Source organism: Hermetia illucens, chromosome 2 (genome assembly GCF_905115235.1).
Source record: "Hermetia illucens chromosome 2, iHerIll2.2.curated.20191125, whole genome shotgun sequence".
Classification (NCBI taxonomy): Eukaryota; Metazoa; Arthropoda; class Insecta; order Diptera; family Stratiomyidae; genus Hermetia; species Hermetia illucens.
The window spans coordinates 44,888,913-44,908,307 of record NC_051850.1 but is presented as its reverse complement, the minus strand read 5'-3'; the positions used below and the strand labels follow the sequence as shown (position 1 = coordinate 44,908,307).

The 19,395-nt window shown below is 42.4% G+C and overlaps 1 protein-coding gene across 5 annotated transcripts in view; it reads left to right on the top strand.

Annotated features, from left to right (window-relative positions):
- Positions 1–19,395, top strand: part of LOC119647624 (adenylate cyclase type 2) — a 240,162-nt gene that overhangs the window by 132,076 nt on the left and 88,691 nt on the right. For all 5 annotated transcript variants that reach the window (XM_038048671.1, XM_038048673.1, XM_038048674.1 and 2 more), the window contains 2 exons: positions 14,304–14,437; positions 14,513–14,710. In XM_038048671.1, coding sequence (XP_037904599.1) covers positions 14,304–14,437; positions 14,513–14,710 — 332 coding nt within the window. The remainder of the gene's footprint in view (positions 1–14,303; positions 14,438–14,512; positions 14,711–19,395) is intronic.

Here is a 19,395-nt window from a genome sequence, read left to right as displayed (position 1 = left end):
CGGACGGTCATGGTATCGCTCATAGATTTCGTCATTGTGTAGGCTACGGAATCGTCCATCCTCATGTAGGGGGCCAAAAATTCTTCGGAGGATTCTTCTCTCGAACGCGGCCAAGAGTTCGCAATTTTTCTTGCTAAGAACCCAAGTTTCCGAGGAATACATGAGGACTGGCAAGATCATAGTCTTGACAGTAAGAGCTTTGACCCTATGGTGAGACGTTTCGAGCGGAACAGTCTTTGTAAGCTGAAGTAGGCTCTGTTGGCTGACAACAACCGTGCGCGGATTTCATCATCGTAGTTGTTATCGGTTGTGATTTTCGACCCTAGATAGGAGAAATTGTCAACGGTCTCAAAGTTGTATTCCCCTATCCTTATTCTTGTTCGTGCTTGTATTTGACCAGTGCGGTTTGATGTTGTTGGTTGATTCGTCTTCGGTGCTGACGTTGCCACCATGTATTTTATCTTGCCTTCATTGATGTGCAGCCCAAGATCTCGCGCCGCCTGCTCGATCTGGATGAAGGCAGTTTGGACGTCTCGGGTGGTTCTTCCCATGATGTCGATATCGTCAGCATAGGCCAGTAGTTGGGTGGACTTGAAGAGGATCGTACCTCTTGCATTCACCTCAGCATCACGGATCACCTTCTCGAGGGCCAGGTTAAAGAGGACGCATGATAGCGCATCCCCTTGTCGTAGACCGTTGTTGATGTCGAATGGTCTTGAGAGTGATCCTGCTGCTTTTATCTGGCCTCGCACATTGGTCAGGGTCAGCCTAGTCAGTCTTATTAATTTCGTAGGGATACCGAATTCTCTCATGGCCGTGTACAGTTTTACCCTGGCTATGCTATCATAGGCGGCTTTAAAGTCGATGAACAGATGGTGCAACTGTTGTCCATATTCCAACAGTTTTTCCATCGCCTGCCGCAGAGAGAAAATCTGATCTGTTGCTGATTTGCCTGGAGTGAAGCCTCTTTGGTATGGGCCAATGATGTTCTGGCCGTATGGGGCTATCCGGCCTAGCAAGATAGTGGAGAATATCTTATAGATGGTACTCAGCAACGTGATACCTCTATAATTGCTGCACTGTGTGATATCTCCCTTTTTATGTATGAGACAGATTATGCCTCGCTGCCAATCTTCAGGCATTGATTCGCTGTCCCATACCTTGAGCACAAGTTGATGAACCACTTGGTGTAACTGGTCGCCTCCATATTTAACCAATTCGGCTGTAATTCCATCGGCTCCTGGCGACTTATGATTTTTTAGCCGATGAATTGCACGGACTGTTTCTCCTAAACTTGGTGGTGGCAGTATTTGTCCGTCGTCTTCAGTTGGCGGGACCTCCAACTCGCCGATGTTCTGGTTGTTCAGTAGCTCATCAAAGTACTCAACCCATCGCTCTAATATCCCCATTCTGTCGGAAATCAGATTTCCCTCTTTGTCTCGGCAGGATGAGCATCGAGGTGTATAAGGCTTCATCCTGCTGACTTGTTGGTAAAACTTCCGCGCCTGGTGCGGTTGCTCCCTGTACTTTTCTAGTTCACAGACTTGTTGGTTCTCCCAGGCTTCCTTTTTCCGTCTGTGAAGTCGCTTCTCCGCTCGACGGAGTTCGTGATAAGTCTCTGCGCGTGCCCGCGTTCTCTGAGAATGCAACATTACTCGGTATGCGGCATTCTTCCGTTCCGTTGCTAGCTTACATTCATTGTCAAACCAGCCGTTCCGACTCCTTTTGCGGCTGGGGCCAAGTATATTTGTGGCCGTATCCATGATAACGTTCTTCAGGTGGTTGTGAAGATCATTAGTTGATGCTTCATCTCCAGGTCCTCTATTGACTGCGGTTATTGCGGCATCCATTTCCCTCTTATAGGTGTCGGTGGATGGCTTCAGTGTTCACTCTCACCTGATTGTCAGAGGGGATTCTAGGTGGTATTGTTATTCGAGCTCGGAGCACCATGCCAACGAGATAGTGATCCGAGTCTATATTGGCCCCCCTATATGTTCTGACATTCATCAAGGCTGAGAGGTGGCGGCGTTCGATCAACACGTGGTCAATTTGGTTGAAAGTGGTCCCGTCTGGAGAGGCCCACGTATGTTTGTGGGCCGCTTTCCGCGCAAACCAGGTACTTCCAACAACCATTTCGTGTGACCCTGCTAATTGAATAGTCCGCAGTCCGTTATCATTTGTTTTTTCGTGTAAGCTATGGGAGCCAACGTATCGCCTGAATACGGGCTCCTTCCCTACTTGGCTGTTAAAATCCCCAAGTATGATTTTGATATCATATCTGGGACAGGCTTCGAGGGCTCTTTCTACTGCCTCGTAGAAGGTATCCTTCTCCGACTCTGCAGTCTCCTCTGTAGGGGCGTGAACGTTTATGAGGCTTATATTTCTAAACTTGCCTCGCAAGCGCAGAGTGCATAGCCGTTCGCTTATACTTTCAAAGCCGATAACAGCAGGTTTCATTTTTTGGCTGACTAAGAAACCTACTCCGAGCACATGGTTTACTGGATGGTCGCTATAATATATGGTGTAGTGGCTCTTCTCCAGGAAACCGGTCCCTGTCCATCGCATCTCTTGCAACGCTGTTACATCAGCCCTATATTGGGACAGGGTATCGGCTAGCTGCTTATCAGCTTCATCTCTGTACAGGGAGCGCACGTTCCATGAGAAAATGCGCAAATCGTTATTCCTTTGTCGTTGCCGGGTCCGTCGTTTTAACATCCGTCCTATCCGAGGCTCCTGTTGTGGCTTCGTAACAGGTTGTTTTCCGTGTAGGGTTGTCAGCCCTACCCAACCCCCAACCTGGAGGACCAGTTGGTACAATTTGTCGCGTTTTTAGGCGCGGGAGACTCGCCTTCATCCTTCTCCGTCTGCAGCTTTTCGTCAAGAAAGAGCTCCCAGCGGTCACCACGTGGAGGTGGAGATAGGGTTTGGTAGTAGAGCTGTTGGTGTTGGTTCAGCAGGCATTTCCCAGGTTTTATGCTCCATCGTGGGTACCAATCCACGTTTCGCCCCGGGACCTATACTACCCTTTGACCCTTTGACCGCCTGTGACATTGTGTCTACTAATCCAAAGGGAAACAGTACGATAAGCAGTTACTTTTGACTTTCCGGGGCTTATCTTCAATCTGCCTTAACATGTTTCCTTCGAACCTTTAGCCACTCAGCCATGGTTATGGTGAGAAATCAAACGGATGCCATCTATGTAATCGAGGTGGCTGAGAAAGATGACATGGTTCTTTAAATCCTTCTGCCTTCTTCAGCTAATACAGCATGCAAGGCATTATCGACAACGAGAAAGCTTCAAATTACCTCGAAGCAGATGATATTTCGTCCATATATCGTTTTGATAATAACTACTACTCCCTTCGTAATGCTCCTCCCTGTAGAGGACTTCAGATGACGCTATCGTCGAAGTCAATGAAGAGCTGGTGAAGTGCATATCTAACATCCTCACGTTGCGCCCCAAAGTGTCAATGTACATAGTTAATCCCAAACGGAAACCAGGTTGCTCTCTGTCGATCAAGCTTTGGAAATGTTCGCAAATAGTCCTCTTGTTGTCCCACTTAAAATGATGGCCTTTTTTGGAATCTTCTACTGCCAGACAAAAAACACAGGCTTCATGTATTTTCAGATAAGTAGAGGTAGTAGCTCTGCGGAAACTCAGGGCTCTATGACGAATAACTATGCAGAGATCCCGATAAGACAACCGCCTTTGTTCTACATTAGACATATTGATAGTAGAGTTTATTTTACTTTCATTTCGGAACGTACAGAATTCGGATCTCGTATATGTTACGGTGGCATATCATATCATCCCCAAAAAGTGGAATTTCAGTACATGTTATACGATTGAGAATCGAAGAGAAATGTCGCCCTCAAGGTCGTCATCGTCATAGATGTGATGGTTAAGGTCCTTTAAAGGAGCATTGAAAAAATGATGACTACCTACGCGCATTAGATAGTATCCGCGTCTAAAACTGGAATAATCCAGCCGATCTGGGAGATAGCCATATTGGATAAGAGTGGGGTGGAAGTGCAGTACTGTCATAAAACGCTAGTTCGGTTGCTGGACAGCGAAACCTTACGAAACCATAGTAGCGTTCTAGACGAAATTTCTCGGGAAATCTGAGAAACTTTGGTGAGGTCTTTCCAATCAGGTCAGAGTGGAAGACTGGCGCCGTGTTGAATGGCTATGGCACAGTATTGTTCGTTGGCAGATGGCAAATGGTCTGTGAAGTTAGCGCGGGAGCTTTCTCTGATACACAGTGATTCCAAGTTGGATAGTGTCCCGTGATTCGCCTGTCGATGGCTGAGGTATAATTTGAGGCGCAAGCATAAAATAGCCATTCGGAGCGGCAAACAACCGGCCATTAAGGCCTTGTACGTAGTGACGACATCGCGGATGTAGAAATCCGCCGAAGAGTCTAGGCGGCACGCTTACCTCCTCTGGATTCCCGGTCGTAGGAACATAGATGGGAATGAGCGAGCGGACGGATTGGCCAGGCTTTGCTGTTGGCAGTCCTTCGGCGGGTACAGTCTGTGTCCCACTGGCGATTGTTAAGGGCGGAATCTATTCGCATTATTTAGCAGCAGCCGACATCAAATAGCGAAGACGCACCGCGTGTGCCGAGTCAATAAGGATTTGGCTCGCTTATAACGCAACCCGATCGCTAAAGCTTTTCTGCCAGACCCGTGGAAAGCCATACAAGATTATAATGGTTTCCACAGGGCACTGGCCTATAGGTGACCAAGCCGTCAGATTCGGCATATCTCACAATTCGCACTGCCGAAGCTGCGAAGAAGAGGGAGAAACCCTTAGGCCCAGCTCTCGCTAGAACTTAGCTATGGACACTAGGAAAAGCATTCTTTGATGACCTGAGAGAGATCTCTAGGGTGGAGCAGCCGCTTTACTTCGTGAATGCTACTTGCTAGCGCTGAAAATCTGAGCCGCATGGACCCTGTTATCTTGCTCTTATTACAGCAACCTTAGGAGTTTGTGACATTAAAACAGCCCACCATAGCCCTAATTGGACTCCTGGGAGCGGTCATTGATACCTACCTACTTACTCGAAACCGAATTCACGTGTACTACTGCTACGCTTACCAGAGTAGAAAGGAATCTCAACACCTTACATCCTTTAGATCGAACATCTCCAGCCTACTTCTTCCTAATTGAAGCACTTTTTAAAGTTTTGTTGATAACGAAACCTTATTAAAGTTTGCTTCCTGTCTGTCTATCTCTCGGTCTGTCTGACCAGCTGTTGGATGCAGAATTTTTATCACCGAATATAGCCAATGAAAGAAAGGTTTTGGTTAGCACTTTTCGATGCATGATTTAGTTTTCACATTAGTTGCAAATGGGAGGAGTGTGGGAATCCGAAAAACCTCAATTATTTCAAGGACTCGTTCTCAGAAACTACCCTGGTTTAGATCTGAACTTGCGACGGATTTCACTTGAATATAATTCGCACTCATGTCGTGTTTGCGATTACCACCTGCTGCTACTTTCGGTTACGCTACTCTCAGGGCAGAGGTAAGGCAGCATCTGATAGATTGCCTCTACCCTGGACAAAATTGTTAGTTAACTTTTTTAATAATAGTATATTGGTATATTTTGAAAATTTGCTGCGAACTTCGCATGAGTTCATTCTAGATCCGTAAAATTATTCCGAAAAATAGGCTTTAATATGAAGCCACATTCTGGAAGTTCGGAGGAAATCCTAATATTATTAATAAAGTTATAGTAGGTAGAATTTTGCCTTTTTCGCATCCTGCGCCCTAAGAGTTAAAACGTCAGTACCACTTCGGACTCAACATCGGGTATATTCTACGTATATACATTACTGGTTCATAAATTGTGCCGTAGTGTATACAAATATTCTTACATAAAAAATCAACAAAACTTTTCATACCTGAAGCGTCGTGCTTCCGCTTTTTGACTTGTTTATAAAGTGGACATACTCAGCGACGTGTATGTCAAGTGACTATCACTGGTCACTGCATAAAGATGAGATTTTATTTAGAAACCTAAGGAATGGCTCACCAGTTGGACGGATATAGCATCAAGCAAAATGTAGGGACTCGTGAAATGGATTGCAATCCAGGCTAGATGATGCCGCGTTTTGGACTAGGTTGCACTCTTTATGAAAACGAAAATTACTCCACTGCGACCATCATCTATCCAATTTTCCGCGATTTCTCCAAGTGCGTTGCAGTCGTCTTAAAATTTTACTTCACAATAATTGACCCCGCACTGCCCCACTAATAATTCGTTAATTTGCTTCCATATAGCCAAGAGTTTGATCCCTCTAGTCTGACACCATATGTTTGTCATCTCTTATGCATTTGACAGGACAAAATTCCCTCGCTGAAAACATGTGAAAGTCGACGACACTCTCTCTGGAAACTTTGAACGCCAGGACTATTCAACCTCACTTCGTTTACTCTGCCATCCCAGATTTCTTGCAACACATATACATACACCATTCACATATACAGATATACATATACCATTCACGCTTTAATGAAGCATAACGCGCAACTACGTCTACCTGATACTTCCGACGCTTACGATGCTTACGACGCTCTCTTGAGGACTTCCCGAGATGGTTGCAGTCAACCTTTACCGTTTTGTGCTATGCACTCCTGGGGCAACCCACTCACTGGTTATCTTGGGAGAGTGGATGGCATGGCGTAACCAGCAATAAAGTTGTGACCCTTCCTTAATGTGTCATCTATCCATTGCCACTTTCGGCTTATGATTAGCACGTCTTGTGTGCAACAGCTTCTACGTTCGAAATTGTATCAGGCCAGTATATCCCGATGACAAATCGCAAACAAATGTTCAGGAAGGCTTGCCGCTTTTCAGTGACAATGGTGCACCCATAGGTTGGACTCTACTCTACATGCCTCTCTTTTCAAATCAAGGTCTATAGCCCTTTGAGAGAGCGAACAGATGTCATCAGCATAGGCGAGGTGTTTGAAGACAGATGTCATAGTCCATTGAATCCCTTCGTGTTTTCCGTGGCAGCATGGAAAACATCACCGATAACAAGGAGAAATAATATTGGTACATCTTCTGATGTTTCAAATCAGTTTGGAGGTTTAGCAACCGTTTTGCAGTCGTTCACACCGTACCGTTGTTCCCTGCATAATTATTGAAAGAACTGAACTTCGCATCTTGGGTCCATGTCATCCAATCGTCCAAATGCCGATCAGCTTCGCTTTAGGCAGACGATTATTAAAGTAAAACACAATTATTGGGTAGCAGGATACAGAACAGTTCCCCAAAATGTCGCTACATAGACTAGCGTGGAACTGCTCTGGTCATGAGCAAACTACGGGGACATTGAGAACCTTCTATACTTGAGTCACGCGTTTTGAGTTTAAAAACAGGTAGAAATCTCCAGAAGGATATGCATTTTAAGGTTGCATTAAGATATCGTGAATATTTATGATATAAGTTGATACCTTTCTGTAAGAAAGAATCATCACATAGCGTTCTGTTGATGACAACATCCAGCATCATATACCGCTATTGTATCATATATGCCATTATTTTAGCGCCCTTGAGGAAACCATTGCTCAAAGAAGGCCGGGGAAGTGGTACAATGAACCATTTTAGTGAAAAAGGTACAAGGGTTTCTTGAATTTAGGATAAGTAGACGGACAGGTCTGTGAAAATTGTTACTCTACTCCTAAAATCCGAATCTAGTGAGGCGAGGCATGAGTATAGGCGGTTTCCGTAATCCTTTGAACGGTTATTTCTAACTTTCAGTTCTTTTTAATTTATTGCGCTTTTTCCATTTTATCAAGATCGTAGACTTCGCTATTCTTTTACTCCCTTGGAATTTTTGTTGCTTTCAACTGAAAGAAGTGGAGGAAGCGGGACGTAGGTTGAAGAAGAAGGTGAGACCATTATGGCTTAAACGTCGCGCCAGGTTCACTACCCTTCCTTCTACCCCCCCCCCCCCCCTTAAATTCGTTTTTAATTGAAAAATACTGTCAATCATTGGACAGTTAACCCCATAAATCCTGAAGTTATTCCTGTTTCTCGGTGGCACATTTTGTCAGACTAGAAATAAATAAATCCACAGGTCTAGTTCTTGAATCAATAGACTCTGAAAAATAGTGTCGAACTCAAATACAATTTGCATCGTCTGAAATTCCCCTGAATATTTGCAATAACTCTGCAATTACCTTTTCTTTCATCGCTTTTCCGTTGGTAATCTGGGGTTGATTTGAGAACTTTCTGCTCCAATAGAAAAAGACTGCTCCAATCCCATCGTAATTTTGTGCGGATTCAGATAATGGTTTGTAAATCTAAATCTTTCAAAGAAAATCCTTCCAATTTTTTTCGTTTGTGCCGCAATTTGCCCGGTCAATCCACATATTGAACGAATTCCCAGATCTTAATTCCATCCTCATCCAGGAGGTGACGTCAATTGAACATATGGCCCCGGCTGCCCTTCCATTTCTTAGGGATTTTAATAGCCTCCAATAAAAGATGACGCTAGACGAAGGAATGGGAAAGCCGTTAATCTGCTTCCATTGCTATTCTGTCTTGAAAGATAAGCGATGTCGGACGGAACGAATTCAGATACTGCCCCATCCAATTAGAGGGAATATCGTTGAAAAGATTTACGAACTGCAAATCGCACATACTCGAATATACGAAATTGAGTAGCAAACATAAAACTTTACGATATCATCCCGGTAGTCATCCTGCGTAAGGGAATACCTACTGAGATGTTTGCCTTAAAGACCTTCGTGTACTTCAGGGATGTCTTGTGGCAGCGATTATTGCTTGAGTAAGGATTTCCCCAATGACTGGCAGGATGCTGACGGCATCATATTGCTCTGAAACAATTAAATGTTATTGCACGATTATCAAAGTAGAATTGTTTTAGTGCTCACTTTGCACTTCATTGGATTTTTGACTGGAAGGCATTTGTTGTAATAATGGTGTCATTATTACAGAAAAGATTAGCACATCCTAAGTCTAGAGAGTCCTTAGAAAGGAGTATTACAATGGGTTAAATGGCGGTGAATTAAGATTGATTGGCGGCGATTTACCTTCGACCCTTTTGTAGTAGTAATTGAATACCATTGACAGGCGTCTCTATGTGATGATGCTTTCACTTCTGTTGTGAATGGCCTTAACCTTTTAAATCCTATCTTTAATGGACATGAATAGGGGATGTTAACAAATTATTTTGGTTTGCCTCATGTGAAGTGAGCCCATCAATCACACTGTTTGAAAGCGTTACCTTCCCACTCCATTAATATGTGCGATTTGTCTAATGTAAGAATTTGTCTGGAATAGATCCTGATCTTTAACCCCTGCCATTCGTCAATTATTTCTTGATAAGAGGAAGAACAGTCATAAAACGGAAACTTTGTTTGATGTTTGATTGATTCAGAAACCAGTAAATTACCATTCATACTTTTATCTGCTATAAAGGGAGGGTAAATTAACATTTTGCTCGTGGTTGCCAAACTAGGGTCATTATCCGCTAATGTGAGTCTACTCACGAAATGATGTTCCTTAAAAGTACAGATATCGTGAAGCGAACATTTGCTATGAAATCCTCCTTCATTGATGTCCTTCAGGCTTCAAATAGAAATATAGAGGCATGGAAAGTTGTGGAAAAGCAGCTTGAATGCTTAAGAAATTTGGATAGCAAGTTTCTGAGAATGGGCCAGTGAAATAAGTGACCGCTTTACATTGCCCGGTTTCCTTCTTTAAAACTAACGAAACTTGGGTGACAGACGGACAGATAATACCTAGTGTTTACATATGAATCCATTGTTTTTATGTGTGTGCCCCATTGTCGACCATAGTTTGCTTCAAGTTGGTCATTTGCAACTGGCACAGATGAACATTTACCATTTCACCAGGCTTTGGTACTCACGATTCGGTCCTTTTGAACTGACTTGGTTCCGCTGTCCATGTTGTTGGTTTTTCACAATCGACTCAAGTTTTTAAGGTTTTGTGTAAAACAAGGTTTTAAAGTTTTGTTTTACACAAAATCGGTTTATTGTCTACCTGCCGATCTGTCTATTCATCTGTCTGTCTGTCTGCCACACGCATTTTTCTCAGAGACGATTATAGCGATTGACACTAAATTGGATGGAAAAGTGGGAACTGTGAACGTTAACGCATACAGTGAGTTACATAATTCTACGCCGAATTTAAGGGAGGGTCTCCATACATGCAAAACGGGGTGTAATTTTTTTTCACCAAATATAGTCATGTGGGGTATGAACTGAATGGTCTCAGTTAGTACCTTCGGAAGCTGGTCTGATTCTTGACATTTGTTGGAAAGGTGGGGAGTGCAGGGGCCAAAGCTGATCATTTCTTTAATGGACCTATATTCAAAAACTACTCAACCGCAAAATCTGAAAAAAAATCAAGAGTCTAGCGGTATATGGTGCCTAGGCTCCGCAGCATCCTTCATATCAAGTTAATAATAGTACAGTATATTACTATATTTTTTATTAACTGGCAGCTAAACCTCCATTAAGTTTTAGCACTACGAAATGTAGGCTATAAATTGATGATCAAGTTTGGGGAAAATCGCATTATTACAAAGTTATAATAGGTCAAAGTTGTTACTTCTTTGCAAATTCAAGACTTTGAATATCAGTATCACCCGAAAGTGGATATTCTCACATAATATATGCATATATCACGTGCTACGTACTAATGGGACAAAGACACACTCACTCACAACACAAAACACAAAACCTTCAATACCTGAAGCATCTAGCTTCTGGTTTTCCGAATTATTTTTTTTTTTTTTTTTTTGAAGATGCCCTACCTGTTGCCGAATTAGAATTTCTGGTGGTTCTTTCTGTTCCTCTTTTTCCTTTCTCTTTCTCTTTTCAATGGAATTTTCTCTAAGCATATAACATCATAGTGGCCCTTCAAATCTCAATTCGTATCCTGATTTGACGTCGAATACCAATCGACTCAGTTGTGAATGAGTGCCTGAGTCAAAACAGGGTAATAATCTCGGGCGAGCGTTTATACAATTTTCTTTTGCAGAATATGTATCAAATAAAAGGGTTTGAGCAGTACTTTTCGAAGCTGTTCTCATCTTTAAGTTCTCGTTTGCAAAACAAAACTATATTAAAATTGATGTCTGTCTGTCTGTCTCTCTACCTGTCTTTTTTTTGGCGTTGGAAGGTGGGAATCTTGAAAACCTACCGCTAGGTCCTTCCATACCAGGTTATGGCAGACTTCTATTCACTAAAACTTCTCCTTCGCTTACTCCGGCTGACTGCCATTTCGGTATTACGTCGTAGGCTAGGATTAGTTACGAACTGCACCGCGTTTCGTTATTTACTATTTACTCCCGAAGCTCCTCCTTCCTAAGCAAGTTGTGGATCGTCTTCATTAATTTTTACACAGACCTCCAAGTTCTTTCAGAGGTTAACATTTCATCCACTATAGTCTCGGGTGACAACCACGCCCCGCTCTGTGTACAGTGAACTTCGGGCACTTAAAAGCAACATGCTTCGCATCCTCCGGAATCATCATCATCTCATCATCGTCACGCTCGAAGTAATAAAGGTATGTACGGTACCTTCTGTGTCGGCTTAGGAATTGAGTTAGGTCGTAACTAACTTCACCGTGCCTTCATTTGATTCATTTTGAAACATCTGGAATAATCCTATGAGTCCAGCGTCCCTTAATTGAATCATCCCATGTTTTCTGCCATTCCAGAATCGGTTCATATCGTGCTAATTGCCGACGATAGATATAGGACTCGCCGATTGCATATTATGGGTCATGGAGGCGTCGACCCTCGTTCACCAAGATTTCGATGTTGGACCACGCCTGCTACCACACATGGTGCTTCGTCTGATGTTGTACGATAAGCGCACGATGTTCGGAATGGACTTATTCGGAATGGGGCTGCAATTTTTCTTCCATTTATTTCTAGCTTTAATCCCGATGCCCAGACTGGAGCCGCATAATGCAAGATGGGCTGACAATTCTGGAGATAAAGAGCCGACGGCTTTACCTAGGTCCGCCTACATTTGGTAACATTCTTGCCAACAATGGCAAAGACCGGGAAGCCTTGGTTGCTAAATTCTCAGCATGGGAATTGGATTTTAGTATTTGGTCAACCATGACTCCTAGGTATTTAAGCATTGATTGTGTTTGCCAATTTTGGTCTTTGTCAACGTTTGCTTCCTTCGCTTCTTGATCAAAAATACTTCGGTTTTATGCTCTGCGTCAGATCAGCGTCTTCTGGCCAAGATTTTATTTCGAAAATTGCCTCGTTTGTGAGTACCTCGATCTCTTCAATATCTTGTGCCACGATAGTCACTCCAATGCACCCTTCCGCAATATGCTCTTCCTGCCCGAAATATCGGCACAACTTAGACCTATCGTAATTGCTTGTACAGTTTTTCGAAATGTGTCGAAAGGCGCTGGCATTTGAGAAACCTATTTGGTGATATCTATTCTCCCAGCCGACAGCTGACCCATCCAACGCGAATTTAACCAATATCAATAGGTTTTTTTGCTGCTATGAATGGCAAGGCTATTTTGGTCGTCTGAGTATCACCATATGCATTACATAGCCTGATCACATTGAACTGAGGTATCGAATCTAGCCTAAATTAAGTCTTCGCACTACTTCGCAGATCTCCGCTTTTGTGGTGATCTCATCTGATCATCTAGGCCCTTGCACTCAATTATCATTGAGTCCTGGCTCACCTTTACCTCCGCTGCTTTGCCCAGTCATGATTCGATCTTCTGTCTAGTTGCCTGTCTGTCTGACGAGGTTTTACGAAAGCGTGGGCCGGAATACTGAGTTGAACTGTGTGAGCATCTGCAATTCGGTGGTGATATCTAAGTATACTCTTGCTGCATTTTTTAGCGAAATAATTAGACAGTTTTCGCTTTTTCGTGATACTCTGGCTGAGACAACAGCAGACGAGGAGATTGCTGATCGTACAGGCCAGCTGTCTGTGGATGCATCGATGACGAGGTGTAGGTGACAGTGGATAGGTCGCACTTTGAGATAAGCACAAGAAAATAGGAAACACATATGTATATATTGCCCTTTTGCCCAAATAGGAAAGACGTTAGGGAGGCATTTGCATTGTTTCGAACGAGCAGTGATATGATAGCAACAATAGGAATGATTGTTCACCTGCTTCATGTGGTTGCCTCCGCAGATGTCACGAGGCCAGTTATAACTTATTATATATTGCGAGGAAGCTTTAAGTTTTAATGTCAAAAAGATAATGTATCGAATATGCACATTGTCACAGTAACCATTTTTAAGGTTTTGTGCAAAAAAACCTCATTGAAATCGGTTTACTGTCTGTTTCTCTATTTGTCAGTTGGTCACATGCACTTTCCTCGGACATGTTTATAGTGATTGGCATCCAATTTGGTGGAAAGGTAAGAACTGTGAACGCTCAAGTATACAGTGAGTTACATCTTTCTACGTCGAATTTAAAGGGAGTCCGCATACATACAAAAGGGAGATGTAATTTTTTTTCACCACATAATGTCATGTCTGGTGAAAGGTCTCGACTATGAAGTTGGTCCTAGTTTTGACATATGTTGCAAGAAAGGTGGGCAGTGCAGGGGTCGAAAGTGATAATTTCTTTCACGGACCTATTCTAAAAAACTACCCAATCAAAAAATCTGAAAATAATCAAGAGGCTGCCACTATATGGTGCTTAGGCACCGAAATAACCTCCATATCGATATCTGTTCAAATAAAGTTAATAACAGTATATTTCTACAATTTTTGGTAATTGACTGCAGAATCCCTTTAACTTCATTCTTGAATCAAGGAATTTTGCAACAATGTATAATATAGAGCATGATCCTACCAAGTTTGGTGTAAGTCGCACTATTATTAACAAAGTTATAATAGGTCAAAGTTGTTGCTTCTTCGCAAAGTCAAGACTCTGAATGTCAGTATCACGCCAGCGAACATGACAAATCACCCGCAGTACCTACTAATGGAACAAATGCACACTCAAATCTCTTTATTAAAGATACACACAAAACCTGTCATATCTGAAGCGTCCAGCTTCCGGTTTCCTGACTTGTTTAAGTTTCTATGAAGTACCGCTTTTGTAAAACGGCCAAAGGGAATTCTGATTGATTTTGCTGGCACTACATTCGGAAAACTCCTCGAAGACGTGATATATGCAAGGGTATCGATTTACTTCATAGCATCCAGCTCTAGCATTATTAACCTTTTTATCGCACTTTCATTCAATAAGAAAAACGATTTACTATAAATCTCTTTCTTCTCTTGTTTCAGCGGAAAACACCCACCTGGATGACCTCTACACCCGATACCGGCAAAGGCTGAGAAAATCCCTTTTCATCTCTGGCCTGTCGATATCGTTGGTGGCATGTGCAGTTTCCATGATTGTAGTTCTGGCTAGTGATCAGGTAAGTGGATTAACCAACATTTTCCCAGAAAATTTTCCAAATGTAATTGTCCTTTCCACAATTCTCCACGCACAGAATGTGTTGCATTTAGTTATGCTAGTTATTGCGGCCATTGTGTGCGGAAGTATTTTAACAGCTTTACAGTTCCCAGCCGTGCTAAGCTCACCATTTGCCGCATTGGCTTTTGCCATTTCAACGACGGCCACATTGGCTTTCCTGTCGGTTATTGTTGGTGGAACGTTGGCACCATTACCTCTGTTTGCGGTGATTTTGGTAAGAAGCTTTGGATAAATTTATTATGGTGAGAGGTCATCTGAAAGTGTGCATTTAACCGTGTACTTGGTGTTTTCAGATATATTCACCTGTTCTGGATAAGTTCGTAATCGTGACGGGAGTTTTTATTACATAGTTCCACTTAGGAAATTTTAGGATACATGTATTTTTCATCTCTTTCCCTTCCTTCCTTAATAATTTGAAAGGAAAAGAAGTTCTCAATCAGATCTAGATTTATAACAATTTATCTCGAGAACTTGAACTAACATTTTCATTGTTTGAAAGAATACAAAACTTTCCTTCAAATTAGAAATAAATTCTCGCCTACTGAGAACTATATGTGGGGCAAATGATTTAACTGAAAACTGTTTTCTCGTAAAGATTCATTAGTTGATAATGCATTTTACCTCACTACCTCGATTTGAACGGTAATAAAATAGGTTTCCGCTCCAATTTAGATGAAACTAATAATGAGTTTCGACTTCATAAAAGTACCTACCTTCCGTTAATATGAAAAATTTCCTTTACAATTTTTATCGGAAATCAGCCTTTCTTGAAATATATTTTTGAGTGAAGTAAGATGCAATTCAGATGATGGAAAGGTGAATGTATCCTTGGTATGTGACACTCTGACAAGAGCAGATTTGGAAAATTTTTAGACTTCCCAACATTTGAATAGTCTAGGTTTTCAGGCCCTATTTTCGGAGTACCCTTCCTATCATTTTAGACGTCTTTCAAGCTGTTAGAAGCATTTGGTCACAATTGGGTGTCGAGCTCCATCAAAAAGACTATCTGGTGTAGTGACATGTTGTAACATTGGATTAGGTCAACTCAACTCGCGACACGTCAACATCCCCTTCCTTCCTTGAATTACAAAAATCCTATATGGATTCGCGTACATAACCCTTCTAAATCGACGATAATTAATCGTGATCGTCGATAGTTGCATGCGAATGTATCTATGTGAATTGTCTTCTATGACGCTACAGTCCGATGTCGATTCTAGGCTTCCCGACGTGTTTGTCTCCATCCTTGTTGGTCCAACGACTGCATCCTCCAATTTCGGAAACAGAGCTGCATGTAAATTGTATTGTCCACTAAGTATTTATCCACTGAGTCCTATCCATCCTTTTTAGTGGTCATTTCAGTGGGTGAGCGCTTGACATCCATACGATCTATATGACCCGTCCAATACAGCATTCAAACCTTAGTATGTTTGGTGGATTCTGGTTTATTAAATCAATAATTACAGCAAAGTGTCCCTTACCCCATCGAGGTCTGGTCTTCCTCTGCGCCGTTGGCATATCCTTGTTTCTTGAAAGCATGATTTCTTCCCTATTTTCCCATTTGTGAGGACTCGCCAACTCGTTATGGCAGCGTCGGATGCTTTCGTTATGCGTTTCATTACATTACCGTTTTTGAAGCCAAACCACCGGGATCAAAGCATCCCGATAGTATCTCGATGAATGTAACACTTTCAAACTTATTCACGGATCAACTGAGTTCCAACTCTGCGGGAACGCAAATCGCCGCATGGCTCATTTTCGATCTGGAGATAAATTGTCTCGTGGTCGCTATGAGTGTAGTGCTCCTTGACAAACCAAATCATTCTGCTCGCCAATGTGGTACTCTCATGTGTCAAAACGGCTATTGAGCGCGACCCTGTCCCACGAAAAGTGAGTACATTTTCGATGTTTGCAAGCAGTCTGGAGCAAAATGCGGTCACTAATGTTCGTAGTTCGCTTTCCCACCCGCTATGATGAACATACTTAGAATTTCCTCGAACTGTGCTATCGTCGCGCTTGACGGAAAATAGCAACTGTATACTCGTATGTAGATGCCAGCTACTTTTGCCCTGACGAATCCAACTTTCAGAAACGCCATCACTTCTTGGATGGATTGATTTTCTTACACCCATATTGCTACCTTGATAGTTACAACTCTACTCCAGGCACTAGTCTTATTGTCTTTCAATTCGCTTCAAATAGATGGTGTTTAAAAGTAGATCTTTTGATTACTCGCAGTGGTCGGGATTTATTTGTATCAACCTCATTGCGCCAGCAGTTTGAACGTTGCTTCAGCCGGTAAGATTATAGTTGCCATGTCCATGCCTCCATTTGCCTTCCTGAGTCCTCTGTCTGGCGTCTGATTCAGCTGACGATCCTTCACCGGCACCGGCGTTGACTGCGCACTATTTCTGCAAGATCTTCCAACCAGGCGTAATCACCATACAGTGAGCTAGCGAATGCACAAGAGCCTCTTTCGAACAGGCGTTCTCGGAGTGATGTACCCTTTCTAAATGCCTCTACTTGTAGTATTATATTGCAACGGTGGCCAAGTTATTCACTATCGGGTTACTGTAGTCCAGGGGTATTGATGGTCGGGAGCCTGCTTGCCGACTTGCAAAAGCCGCCAGTACTGGTGTTCCGACTCCTGCCCTACCATGTGGTTAACTCCATTCCAGTTCTCCTGTCATGCAAGCATTCTTCCAATTAGATTTTCCGGTGCTGCCATTCCTCCCAATATCTCCTCTAGATTTTCCTCTCCTCTGCGAATCTAGGATAATGGAAGGAAACATGCTTCGAATCCTCCGGAATACTCAACTCATCTCTTAATGAGACTTATACTTCTGTGGATCCTTCGATGAGGGAATCTCTTCGATAAGATTATCATGTTTCTGCTGCAAATGATTTTTATAAAGCTGCTTCCGTTCTCGTTAGTGATATCGTGGAGACTACAATATGCAGTAGTGGCACAATGGCCCAGCTCTCTGAGTCCTTCTTGCCTTCCATTAGACCGTATACGTTGATTAGCCAAAAGTTAAAAATCTAGTTTCTGCATAAAGAGCAACAGATCTTTAGTTGATCGGCTTGACGCCTTAGATATTGCGGGAGACATCCTTATGCTGCATTCTCACGTTCTACACCTTTTTCCGTTTTTGAAAATTGTGTGCGTTTAAGAGTCAAAACACTTCATTGTCTAATAATTTCGCCTTCTGAACCTCCAAGATACCTATCTTGTACTTTTTTCACTTGTTTAATAAGTGAGAGAAGCCAGTCTGAATAGGGAGAGCATAGTCAAGGTTCAAAACTCGTAATCCTCTTTCCTTTGTCGTTGTATTTCCGATCCGATCCCAGGCTCAATTTCAGGTTGAACCTGTTGATCAACCCTCAGTCCAGAGAGCTAGTTGGCTCATCTCCGTTTTCTGCTGCAGTGAATTCGCCGCTGATCTTCTTTCATATGCTGTTTTGCATTGCTCAAGGGTTACTAACGTTCGGTGGAGAGTAGGATCTGCTAGTGGGACTGTAGATGTTAAATTAGTACCGAATTTACAAACCTCCCATGAGGAAGACCCTACCCTGCAGTCTCCACGGAATAATGATGTCATCATAGAAAGTTCTTTTTGCAAACTGTGAGCCTATGTTTTACTCGCGTCACATGTGTATAGTGAAATAAATAAAAAAAAAATAAAAGAAAGACTCCAGCTACGAACTTTGTGGTTCTTAAGCGATTAGTTATCATTAGTACTTATGTGAAGAGTAGCTTAGGCTAGGGTATTTTATGAATATGAGCTGAACTGCTAGAAGCAGTCGAGCTACATATACTGGTTGCATTTCTTAGGGTCCACAAATTAAGTTTTTTTCAATAAGGTTGAAATTGGTTGTGCTAAAATAATTTGCATTCATTACGAACTGGACTATTCCTGTGACTTTTGTAATAAGGCAAAGTATTGCAGGGAACCCAAAAATGCCAAGGTCGCTTACTTCAATGACATAATGATCAAAGGAGGTAATGACTGACGGCTGAGTCTTAGCAACAATTAGAGAAAGCTCCATTCTAGTTGACTTCATATGAAGATTCTGTTAAAGGTTAAGGATTGATTGAGGACTTCTTCTATTGTTATATATTTCCATATTAGCTTAGAGTCGAGTTGGTGAACATAATGAGTCTAAACTCCGTTTCGAAGCAACCAGCTATGGACTTTGCATCCTTATTCCTTAAACTTTAGCATGCAGGTTGACTCATCTGTATCGGGTTCGCCACTTTTCTCGGTCATAAGATTGGTTCGAGAAGAGCATAGCGTAGCAGGACATCAACATTTCGGTTGGTCTTTGGATCGTTTACGATTGACTTGGATGTGCAAGACTATAATAGTAATAATCATTGGCGCAACAACCCAATTAGATCGGAGCCTTGAAGTGTGTTAGAGCACTTCATTCGAGACCGTAATTCTAAACTACTGGATTTCAGTACCTTGTAGGAGGCAATGTGGTCAGCATTGCACTTGCCCAAAATTGTTACCATGATTTGACTCAGGTGCTCATTCACAGCTAAGTCGATTGGTATTAGACGTCAAATCATGATACGAATTCCACTGTCACCAGTGAGGTTTGAACCGCGATCTTGCGTACGACAGTCTGGTGCTCTAACCACTCGGCTATCAAGACTGCCTTAAATTAAATTAAGTTATTTTCGAGAGGGTAATTGCCAGTTTGAAATACTCAGGGCCCTTATTAGACCCATTGTATTGTACCTTAAAATCGTCTATTCGACAGGTTCCCGTCTGCGGCTTTCCAGACTTTATTGTGAATCCAATAATGTCTTAAAAAGGTAGAGAGTTTGCAGATCGTTCTTTGAAAAACATTTTCCGAGGTATTTTCATTTCAAGTCGCATGAGCCCGGCT